The sequence below is a fragment of the Tachysurus fulvidraco genome, chromosome 6 (assembly GCF_022655615.1).
Source record: "Tachysurus fulvidraco isolate hzauxx_2018 chromosome 6, HZAU_PFXX_2.0, whole genome shotgun sequence".
Classification (NCBI taxonomy): Eukaryota; Metazoa; Chordata; class Actinopteri; order Siluriformes; family Bagridae; genus Tachysurus; species Tachysurus fulvidraco.
In genome coordinates this window covers 18860055-18872152 of record NC_062523.1, presented here as the reverse complement: position 1 = coordinate 18872152, position 12098 = coordinate 18860055, and the positions used below count along the sequence as shown (strand labels likewise).

The window sequence follows — 12098 nt, the reverse complement described above, 5'->3', positions numbered from 1 at the left end:
TCACTTAGGCAGTGTTAGTGGTGGAAATCAAGTATGCCTATTATTTATTTGTATATTTAGATTATTACAGAGTGTAGCTGCATTTTTTTTATTTTATTTTTTTTTGGTCTATACCCTTGCCCAATATTGTCATTCAAAAAAAAAAGTTACTTTGTGATGCTAGTGAGTAATTAACAAAATTTAATGCACATAACATACAATAACTATTTAAAAAAAAGTAAAAAAGAAATAAAACACAAATATGTAACACTGTAACTCAATACAAGATTACATACAATTGGATAGGACATTAATACTTGTTGAATGTGTTTCTTTTTGTGTGAAGGCCGAACCCCTACTAAGTGCACTGTTAAGGAAGGGGAATCTTGATATATCCAAAGCTGGTTTGAGACCACATTACCCTGGACAGCTTTTAAATGATTCATTATAAGTGAAACATATGGCTTTCTGACTTGTATATATGCCATGTTGAGAACTTTACATTTCATTCCAATTGTACTGCAGGCTTTTGCTTTTGCCGACCTAAACTTCTGTAAATTTCACTGTAATATATCAGTGCTTTTATCTCATTAAAAATATATGTACATATTTTGTTCGGCATTGGACTTTAGTGTCTGCTGTGTCACATATATCTATAGTGTCATTCATACAATGTATACAAAAGGTAGAAATATCACTTAACACAGTCTGTTAAATGTCTTTCTCAGTGTTCAAGAGCTGTAATGCATTAATCCTCAAGCCATCAGGTTTAGGAATTTACTTTCTTCTGCAAGGGCAGTTAACATAGAGCTCATATCACCGATGGCCATGTTGCTGATACCTGCTGGCACAGAGGCCAGCGTGACAGAGTTGCGTGGAGTAGTGAGTCGTGAGGAATTCTGTGAAAGACTCTGCAAGAGTCCAGGGCTCAGTGTGCCAGACATCAGGCTGGAATGATCTCCATCATCCAACATGGTGTCAAAGTCTATCTGAGTATGTTCAGTAGATTGAGTAGAGTCCACTGTGCTGGAAACTTGGTTGATTCCAGGAGATGTCATCGAAGCCACTGTAGTATAATCAGCTTGACTGGCAGAAGGAGACATTGGGGAATTATAGTCTCCGTTTCTGTCTAACATTTTGACCTCACATGAATAGTACACAGTGCTATCTCCACTGGATATATGAGTACTTCCAGAAGGTCTCTTTGGGCTGGCCTCAGAGGAGTTGAAATCAGAGGTCGTGCTGGACATAGAATAACCAGCATGATGGGGTAAACCTGAACCTGCGTGATGCCTGTTTGAAAGTTTTGGTTCAGGTAGAGGCCTAGGCTGAAAAACTCTGCTGATATTTTGATTAGTTGTTTGGGGCAATGGCATATAATTCCGCTGGTTTTCCTGGCGTGAGTAGCCAGACTTGTAATTCTGCATTTCTTGATTTTGCAGAGCCATGCTATTGCGTACTGGACCCTGGTAGGTGTTTCCTAATGAGAGATTGCGGTTAATTTCCTGTTTATAACCAGGGCGTGGCTTGGTTTGCTCATTAAGGTTCTGACAGGGGTTGATGTATGACTGCCTATAGTGCTGAATGGGATTTGTCCTCTGAGTGTTCCTCTGTGAGTAACCCTGCTGTGGAACAGCCAAATTCTGGTTGAGTGGTGCAGACTGCTGATTTGACCCAAAGCCTTGGTAAGGGCCAGTGTTCTGCTTTTGCTGGACCACTGCCAAGTTGCCCCTGAGAAGCTGCTGCTTTGGAAATCTTGCTGCATTGTCCACTGTACCTGAGCTGACTTCATTCCACTGTACAGGCATGTGGTTCTTATTTACACTATCAGAGGCTGGAAAAGACTGCTGGGAACCTGGGCTGATTTGGCAGGAGGGCATTATTTGCTCTATGTGATTCATGTTACCATCAACCAAGGCCATGCGTCGTTGCCCACAGAGTTGCTGGTATTGTTGGGAGGTAAGATTGCTTTTGAAAACCTGTGGCTGACCACCACTGTAGGTCATACCAGTATCCTGAGATGAGGCAGCATGCTGGGACCTGAGGTATTGCACTACATCATCTGGAAGCACCATATCCTCTTCTGTTTGGTCAGCTTCATCCATAGCCATGTTTTCCATGACAACATTTTCTGAGATGCTTGGGGGCCTTGGGTTAAAGGCATGACGATGCAGGCTGCCATCAGAAAATGTGTTGTTTTGCAGGTTAATGCCATAAAGATCACCCTGAGGCACACGAGAAGAGTTCATGCTGCTCATGCTGTTGTAGCGCTGAACACGTGGCAAAGAGAGAGGATCCACAGCTGTCCGATGAACAGGGTCACTAGCTCTTCTAGGCATATTACTTGGGATTTCATGAGGCATCATACCAGGGACTCCGTAACTCATATCGCTGCAGCGCCTTGAGGTAGCTACAGGCCGGGCTTGGAATAAATGAGCTGCATTATCCTGAGAGTCATTGTACAAGGCCATCCTAGTTCTAAGACTCATGCGATCCATATTGGGCAGGGGTGTAGGTGGCGCACCCCCAGTGGCTGCTGCATATTTTGCTTTTAAGCGATAATGCTGGGCTGGGGTGAGGCTGAGAAGGCTTGGCAAAGTACCTCCACCACACTGGCTGGCTTCACTAGATCGGCGTGAGAGGTCAGTAGAGATAGGATCGTAAGAGTCTGCTGAGCTGATGTTGTGGTTGCGTCCCCCAAATTGTGAGGCTTCACTGGAGCGCCTGCTGGAGTAGCAAGGTGAGATGCCTGAGGATCTGCGGCTAAGTGTGTAGGCTGAGCTCACAGTGCTTGTGGTGCTATCTCTACGTTCCTTCATCTGATTCAGTACTGTCATTTCACACAAGGGTAAATCTCCAATGTGTTGCAATGGTGTGCCAACACTTTGAGAGCCTGTACTTGAACTTTCCAGCAGAGAACCTGAAAGGGTTGAAAGCAGAGTAATGAGAGCTTCTCTTAAGCCTTCACAGTCTTCAGTTTTTTCAGTCTTTACCTATGTCACATTTCAAATGTAGTGTATTCTATCATACTCACCGAGAGATGGTATAGGAGGCAGCTTGGTGTTTCGGACTTGAGGAGTTGAATTTGTCCAGGAGCAGGAGTCTCTCATCGTCTTTAGTTTCTCCTTTTTTATATGATCAAGATGCAAAAGAACTCCCCTGTTCTTCCGCATCTGGAGACCTACTCCTGATGAAGTTCCTGGAGAACCTGTGGAATCTACCACAGGGGGATCATCCAGAGTGTACAGGTCCCCCAAACTGCCTCCACTATGCATGGCCATATCTACTCCACTGTCATTGTTGGTGGTGCTACCTAGCGGTGACCGGTCACTGCTACACGATGACTGACCACCAGGGCTGGTCTGATACATCTAAAATGGGTGGAATATTAATCATTTTATATATGTTAAAAATTTTTATAATTTCAACCTTTAAATAATTACAGTAACAACATTTAAAAGGGAAAAAGAAAAAAAATCTCTTCTGACAAAATGGTAATATAACATGCATGAATAACTGCATTGCATCTGTTTGCTCAAACTTTAAGCTTCAGTGATGTAAATGAGTTCTGACCAAGTCTAAACTAGAAAGTGCTTCTTGATCACAGTGTGATGCTTTTTGTTCAGTAAACACACAGCAGTCCTAGTCTCTGAATATTAATTAGACCACTTTTATCATTGCATTACAGAGCAAACTGGCAGCTCCCTGGGTAATGATGGAACAGAAAAGAATATGGTGAGATGAGATGAATGGTTCTATGTAAGAAACAGAAATGTGGGTTTTTGTGGAAAACTGTGTTAAAATACAGTCTGTAACATATATCTGCAGCATATAAGGTGGTATATAAAAAATACATGCAGGAACATAAAAATAACTTAAGTGATATGACCATAAAGTTAAATATTAAAAACAAAAAACATGCAATTCAACTGTAGTGGATTAAAGTGAATGTTTCACATTGAAGAACACAATATATATATATATATATATATATATATATATATATATATATATATATATATATATATATATATATATATATATATATATTACACTCACCTGAGGAAAGTCTGTCCATATGATTTAAAGCATGGCAGATATTCAAGAGTCAACCAAGTAAGTGTTAATAAAGCAAAAATGATATTAAAAGGAAAATCATTAGTATGTATAATAATACTGTATCGGGTGTTAATTGAGTGTGCTGCTAAATACCATGGTTAAATATGTATTCAGATTAGTACAGTAATTTATTAGAACAAATTACTTTCTTACCATTGTGTTCTCAGTCTTAATGGACTTGACTTGTAGGCCATCCTCCACACCTTTGCTGGTACTGCTGGCTTCAGCTAACTCCTCTGATCCTCTTCCAGTATGCTTACTGGTGGCCTCATTTTCCCCACTTCCTTTAGGTGGTAGGGGTTTTGTAGGAGCATCACCACGTTGCTTCTTTGTGACATGCGCTTCAGGACCATGAACCGTCTTCACATGCTTTCTGAGCGAGCTAGGGTCTGTGTAACGCTTAGTGCAACCAGGGATCTTGCAAACATATGGTTTCTTGGGAAACATAAGATAAAAATTTTTTTATTAGTTTTCAATATTTTTGATGAATAAAGCAATCAATCTTACTTGTTTTTCTTGTCCTAAAAGGAAATATAGAGTACAAATCTCAGTAGTACTACCTCATTTGAGTGTGTGCGGTTTTGGTGCTTGGCTCGGTCTGAAGCATTAGAGAAAGCCTTGTTGCAGCCTTCATGTTCACATACATAAGGCTTCTCTCCTGTATGTGACCTCAGATGGGTTTTCAGGTTCTCTAGACGAGAATATGCTTTGGAGCATCCTTCAAACTGGAAAGATAGTGAATGAGTATCAGTATCATCATCAAAACAGATCTGACCGTTTTTTCACTGTGTATGTACTGCTCTGTGTGAGTCACTGATGGGCAAATCATACAGGAACCTGTGCAACTAGGTCAAAGAATTGTCTGATTCTTAGACTCTAGGCCTTAGTAGTATCGTTGTTAAACTAATCTCAAACTTAATTTCTTAAGCTTAGATTCAAACAAGATCTTTGCCCATTTAAATGTGCATGGAGATTGGAAACATATAATTCAAGATGTTCAAGCAAATACTTGTTTAAGCAAATACAATCAAGTAAGTATTACATTATTATTGCACTCATTGTGCTGTATTGCGGTATTTTATTTGAAATAACATTATTACATAATAATAATTTTTACTTAATAAGTATGAATAATTTCTAGAATTGCATGCATTGACATACTGTTGGAGATAATAGTCATTTTTCAGTTTGCACAATCACTGAACCTGATTCTTTCTTACTTACTGTGCATTTGTGAGGTTTCTCTCCTGTGTGCCGCCGCATATGGACTACCAGCATGTACTGGGCTTTAAAAGGCTTCTGCTCTCTTGAACATTCCACCCAGCGACACACAAACTCCTTCTTCTCCCCATGGATATGGTCATTATTGATGTGCTGTAAGGAGAGAAGTGTGTTAGAGCTATAGTTCACTCTTAATACACTCTGTTTCACTGCAGCGACAATGGTGATTCAGCTTGTAATTCATCTTATGCTTTGAAAAAAATTCCAGCTATCAGAGGGTCACAGGACTTTCATTTCATCACATTCAAACATGTGTGATGGAAACTGTACTTATTCATGGAAAAGAAAGCTGAAATCCTTTATGGTGGCAGAAGTGGTCATAAAGAGCATTCTACACACCAGAGGGCACAGAAATCCCCAGTTTCATATTACAAATAATACTAAAGTCTTCCAAAAAGATCCAACCTTTTAAAAACAGTTTTCACTCAAATGAACTATACTAATATGATTAAGTTTCATGCTGGGTAGTTCAAACTAATGTATTGTAATTCTCTGTATTCTCTTTTTATACAATAGCTGAAAATCAGTACAATACATTGTTTCTGTTTTTTTTAAACTACACATCCATTTTCAGGCTTATGCTCTTCATACTGAACATAAACCATAATTTAGAGCTATGAAGAATGAATACTTGCAACAAATAAAACCAAATACCATGCCATATTTTTCTTTCTGAAGGTGTGTAATTTGTTTATATGGAAACCACACATTAAAGCCTTAAGGGTCAAAGGGGACAAGTAGTGTGGGAAGAGTAGTGTGACTTCTTTCTCTTGTCTCTTAACACAATGTTCAAAAATAAGACTTCTTCTCCTCTTCTTTTCTAATAATAATAATTTTTCAATTTGCATTACCAACTTTCTGCCACCGCTTACACTATGTGAAACATTACTCAATTCAAGTTTATTTGTATAGCACTTTTTACAATGGACTTTGTTTCAAAGCAGAAAGAAGCATAGAACAAAAGGTAAACATAAGGAGTAGTATAAAGAATTAATATAATAATGTATGTATATTTATCACATGTATATGCATTATCACACTATGCCTTCATTTCTGTAGTTCTTCTGAAGTTTTGATACATGCTAAAATACAAACATTTAGACTGGTTCAGACATGTTCTATATAGGTAGCCTGGAATGGGAGGACCAACAGAGGCCACCACTATTGACCCCTGAAACCCTGCTGAGCCACCAATCTTTGTGAGGATCTACCCAGGCTCAGAGTGTTTAGTCCTGGTGAGTCTGACTGGTTGTGAGTGTTTCTGTCATGGTGTTGAGAACGCGTTGTTAATTACAGGGTGGCTTGTCTGAGGTGCCATGTCTGGGGGAGCCGCATCAGAGCTGCGCATGTAGACAGATTTAGTGCTGGGCCCCAAGCAAGGTCAACGTCCAGGGGGGATAACAGAGACTGAGCCCCTGAGTGTGTTTCAGTGGATGTGTTTAAGTATCATGTGCCCCTTTTCCACTGAGGCAGTTTGAGTGCTGGTTCAGAGGCAGAGCCTAATTTAGAACCAGTTCTTTCTTTTTCAACACCCAAAGCACCGGCTCTGAACCAGGCAAAGTGGTTCTTAAGTAGCACCAAAATGTTGCTGGTCTAGACTTAAGAACCGCTTGCGTCAGGGGCTGTGGGCGGGGCTACTGTTAGCGCATTTGATAATGTACCTTAAGTATACTAATGTTTAATACACTTTTACTTTACCCCAATTTAATCAATTATAAGCACACATTATAGTAGGCAGCTGCATGCTAGGGCTAACTTTTTTCTGTGTTAGTTATAAAATAATGTTATGTACTTTCTCGATTACAACTTCCGTTTATACAAATTACATGGAGCTGCACGTACACATTGGATTTGCTGCGTTTGGATGCCAATGTAGGTTCACAAAGCCATGAGCATTAACAGTAAAGCAACATCCGCCATTGTTGATGTTGTGTATGTGTTTGCTGCTGCTGCGATAACATTGCTGGGAAACATGACACGTATACAGTGACGTAACAATTGACTCTGTGATGGTTCTCTAGTCCGTGGAAAGGCAAACCGGTTCTTAGAAGGATCGCCAGTGAAACCAACTTTGAACCAGCACCAGCACTAGCTCTGGACCAGCACCCGGTTCTCTCCACATGTGAGAACGACAGGAAGTGAACAATAACAGGAGCATGAATTGGCTTCTTATAAAAACAGGCTGGCCTTTTAAGCTTTTTCAGTTCTAATTGTTAACTATTATTTCTTCTTGTAATAGTTTTTTCAGTTTTCTAATTATACACACAGACGCTGTACTGAGTTGTAACTAAACATCTGCTAATATTAAATTAACATTTTGGTTCATTTTGACTCATAAAGTCATACCATTTTGACATATACTTAAGAACAGCAGTGTTACTTACATGCACCAACTGCTCCTGTGTGTCATATTCTTTAGAGCAGCCTTCCCAATGGCAGTTGGTTTCATACACTGCCTCAGGCTCTTGCTTGCACTCATCCTTATCCAGTTCCTCTCTCAGTTCCACATGATCCTGTAAAAAGGGTCATATACATAGTCAGGCTGTAGGAAAACAAAGTGCTGATGTGTTAACTGTTTTATAACATTATCTTGTTGTTCCTAGTTGTACTATGAACGTTGTACTTGAGTTTATACACTAGTTGTTTAGTAAACACTATTTTGACTCTCTACCATCTTTCTGGAGTTGTTTTGCAGGGTACTTTCCTCTCATAGTCTGGGAATGTTTAGAATGGTTCTGAGCTCTAATGATTCTGGTATTAAACTTAAATGGGCCAAGCCTTCTCTAATGTGGTGAGTGGGTAGAATGCTTTACAGCCACATCCAATATTCCTGTCTGCTCACTCATTTTGTCTGATAGGGAGTCAAAACCCAATGGGTTTATTTAGTAGCAAATGGCGGAAAGTAAAGGGTAGCCATGTGTGAGGTTAAAAGTAACCCAAACAAGTTCTTAAGGGTAGATGCTGCTATGATGGCACCAAAAGCTCTCCTACTATATTTGTCAGCATCAGTAAACATCATACCACCACAGCACAACAATGGAGTTAAAATGAAACACAAAAAGGAGCATAAAAAGAGTATATGAGCTGTGTCAGACTAGGAATATTTAGCAGATTTGCCAGTATAAACTCTTTCTTGCACGGTTTACATCCTAGATATAATGGAGAAAATAGGTAAGCGATTGTTGTGTCACAGGTGGAATTTATCATCCACCTGAATGCTGTGAGAATAAATAGATTAATAAGTACGTAAAATGCCAGAAAGGTTAACACCCCCCACTAAAAAAAAAAGAAAAAAAGAAAAAAGACTAACCAACTCTTGAATGAACACTTTGACCTTTATACCTGAGAACAAGGGGAGATAGGGCATGTCCCATCCACCTCTGTCTTCATCTTTGACCTCTTGGTTATGGGATTGACTGTACTGCTGACTGCTGGGTCTCCTCCTGCATTCTGGTAGTACAAACATTAGAGAAATGAAGAGAACGGACCATAAAAAACAAAAGTAAACTGAATGACGGTATCATGATGGCAGTGCAGTTTCTGCCAATAACAAATATTTTAGGTCTGCAGACACGCCATGTTAAACATCCCATGTTTCAAAAACAACTCAATTCGATTCTAAACAATTCAGAGCACCCTCATAAGATTGAAGTGTATTCATGAGATTATAAATTCTCTTATAACCTACAGAGCGTGAGGCTGCAGAGTTTTATCTCCTGATGAATTTCTTAACATGACACACAGTTCTCTCAGAGCACAAAGTTCCTTCATGGAGAAAGAAGAAAAAGAGTGGGGGTTGGGGAATATCTTCCAAATCCCACCCAACCACTAGAGTAAAGTGTAGGCCAATGTTTTCCATAACTCAATAACTGACAGGGTTTTGTTGAAAAGCAAGGGAAATGTGTTTCTCATCACTGTGTGTGTGTGTGTGTGTGTGTGTTTTGTGTGTGTGTGCGTGTGTTTGTGTGTGTGTGTGTGTGCGTGTGTGTGTTTGTGTGTGTGCGTGTTTGTGTGTGTGTGCGCGCGCGCGTGTGTGTGTGTGCGTGTGTGTTTGTGTGTGTGCGTGTGTGTGTGTTTGTGTGTGTGCGCGTGTGTGTGTGTGTGCGTGTGTGTGTGTTTGTGTGTGTGTGTTTGTGTGTGCGCGCGTGTGTGTGTGTTTGTGTGTGTGTGCGCATGTGTGTGTGTGCGTGTGTGTTTGTGTGTGTGCGTGCGTGTGTGTTTATGTGTGCGTGTGTGTGTTTGTGTGTGTGTGCGTGTTTCTGTGTGTGTGTGTGTGTGTGTGTGTGTGTATGCACGCAAGAACTTTATAGTTTTGAAAATGAAATGGAATGAAAATGGATTTAGTGGGTGTCTGGATATGAGAGTGGGTCAGAGAGTTGGAGGAAGTTTACATTCTAGGCAGTCTTAATGTTTACATGGGATTGATAGAGGAGGTGGAAGCAACACTTAGGATTTTGGATGATGAACATCATAAGGAAAGATGACAGTACATACAAGTATTTGTAGAAAAACATGAAAATGTATATAAGCAGTTTATTAAATTTCTCCATGCACATGTACATGCCTGTATAACAGAAGCTCATAGATTTCCTGGTTTGTCCAGGAGGTTACTGTTTTCTTTTGAGCTTACTCACTTGGCTGGTGTCTGTGCTGGGGTTGGTGCAGCTGGTGCTGTGGGCTGTGGCAGTTCCGATGGGTTGTTGCCGGTTGATGAAGGAGGGAGAGGGTTGGATTAAGGGAGGTGTGTGTCCAAATGCACTAAGCCCTCTGTGCTGGGACAACAACTGCTGGTATGCCACAGGAGTGATAGGGTGAGGGAATGCAAACGATGGACTAATCAGATTGTAAAGAAAAAGAGAAACTGGAATTAAGATTTGTACTTGGCAGTGATCAGACTTATGTGTGAAAGATCTACAACCAAACATAGCAGTAGGCCTTTCTGTACCTGATAGCCCCGACTGAGAGGTGCCCATAAGAGCTACTGGCATTGGAGCTGGACCGGGAGTTATTGATGTAGGCCACTAGAGAGTTGGGCGAGGTGCGGATCATGGTCTGCAGGTCGATGCTGGCGTCTGACATAGGGGAGATAGACAGCGCTCTCTTTCGGCTCAGCCTCGGTGTCAGTCTGGGGCTTGGAAATCGGGTCACTGGGGAGAAAAAGTGTACATATGAACTCTTTTGAGAGCTCTCAATTCTTTTTTCTCCTTTCTTCTCTGTTTCACCACCCTTTATCATGTGCATCGCTCTCTCACACTACTGCACTGAATAATTAATCAGCCCAATCATTAGCAGTAATTACACTGATACTAATCTTCCAATAAAGCTGACTTGGCTTTATGTTTTAGATTGATGTTATTAATAGCAGAATGCTATAATTAATAGCAAAATCTTTTACTAACTAACCCTTCTTAGAATTTTTTCAATTTCTTATAACAATGCCATGTCTGATTCTAATGATATAAGGACCTATTACTTTTTGAATTTCTAATGCAAATAGTAACGCTCTCAATTAGTAATGCGTGTATGTATTTTACAAAGCAAAACTGATATTGCCAAGCATAGCATGTCTGTTTTGTAGCTTCAGTTCTTTGGTGCTCAACAGGTGTTGTGCATTAACCATGGAGGAAGTGGATATTGAGCAGTAACAATGCAACAAGCTATTAAACCCTTCAGGAGTAATCACCATAGGTGATGCCTATAGGAAGATAATTACTCCACATATTTTTGGTTATTAACACACAGAAAACACATCCAGTGAGATTTCAGTGAAATGGCTTTAAACACCTGCCTCTGATGTTAATTGCTGCTCTCTATACAGAATTTAGATACTGAGTCCTCTGGTGTATTTTGCAGCATTGACATACATTTTTATTTATGATAATAATTAATATTTTTCCACAGAAAAATATGTAAGGACAGTAAATAGTGTGCTACTATTAGACAATTAAACAAAAATATAACACATAAAAACAGAATCAATGTTGTGAGTTGTGTTTTCAATCTATCTATCTATCTATCTATCTATCTATCTATCTATCTATCTATCTATCTATCTATCTATCTATCTATCTATCTATCTATCTATCTATCTATCTATCTATCTATCTATTTATTATTTTTAAACAGAGTTTTGCTTCCAAACTGTAGATTTAGCAAAAACAACAAATTAACCACTCAGAATGCCTCCCTGTAGGTCTTTTAAATAAACATGTCAGGCATCATTTGAGTTGCGTAAGTGTTCTTCGTTGCTGGTAAGAAACAATCATGGTTGTAAAGACTGTTCAGGCCAGACAGTCATGCTAACTGGAATTTGCATACATTTTACTTTATAATGCATAAGAACTTTGCTTAAATGACATTAGAAGGACCTTTATATTGGTCTAAACTGAATGATATAGAAGTGTTTAATGCAAGTTCACCTTCAGTCACATTCCTGTCTTAGAGTCTAGCTGTACTGGAAGTGGTTGCTCTTTGCTTTGTGTGCAGTAGAAGCTATGAGCAGATCTGTGACTTTCCTGCCTAAGGTCATAGCGGTCCACATGTTCTGTGATGTGCTGTTTTTTATGAGTGGTGTGGCTCTAATTTAGGGGTGTGCAGGTTCCGATGAGAGTTTATTTCTAAAGCAGATGTGCGGTGCTGTGTGGCTTTTTGGTGCCTAGTGCGACTGAGGGCGCCCCATAGGCCCTGGGGGAACTGGGAGGGGTTTTTTTCTAATTGGG

General features: G+C 39.9%; 1 protein-coding gene across 2 annotated transcripts in view; it reads right to left on the bottom strand.

Annotated features, from left to right (window-relative positions):
- Nucleotides 1–163: 163 nt before the first annotated feature.
- The window catches only part of gli2a (GLI family zinc finger 2a), a 56461-nt gene continuing 44526 nt past the window's right edge, over nucleotides 164–12098 (bottom strand). For both annotated transcript variants that reach the window (XM_027164633.2, XM_027164634.2), the window contains 9 exons: nucleotides 10325–10526; nucleotides 10014–10212; nucleotides 8722–8829; nucleotides 7764–7892; nucleotides 5323–5472; nucleotides 4659–4823; nucleotides 4252–4533; nucleotides 3014–3350; nucleotides 164–2899 (listed from right to left, as the gene is read on the bottom strand). In XM_027164633.2, the coding sequence (XP_027020434.1) occupies nucleotides 735–2899; nucleotides 3014–3350; nucleotides 4252–4533; nucleotides 4659–4823; nucleotides 5323–5472; nucleotides 7764–7892; nucleotides 8722–8829; nucleotides 10014–10212; nucleotides 10325–10526 (3737 nt within the window). In that variant the 3' untranslated portion in view covers nucleotides 164–734. The remainder of the gene's footprint in view (nucleotides 2900–3013; nucleotides 3351–4251; nucleotides 4534–4658; nucleotides 4824–5322; nucleotides 5473–7763; nucleotides 7893–8721; nucleotides 8830–10013; nucleotides 10213–10324; nucleotides 10527–12098) is intronic.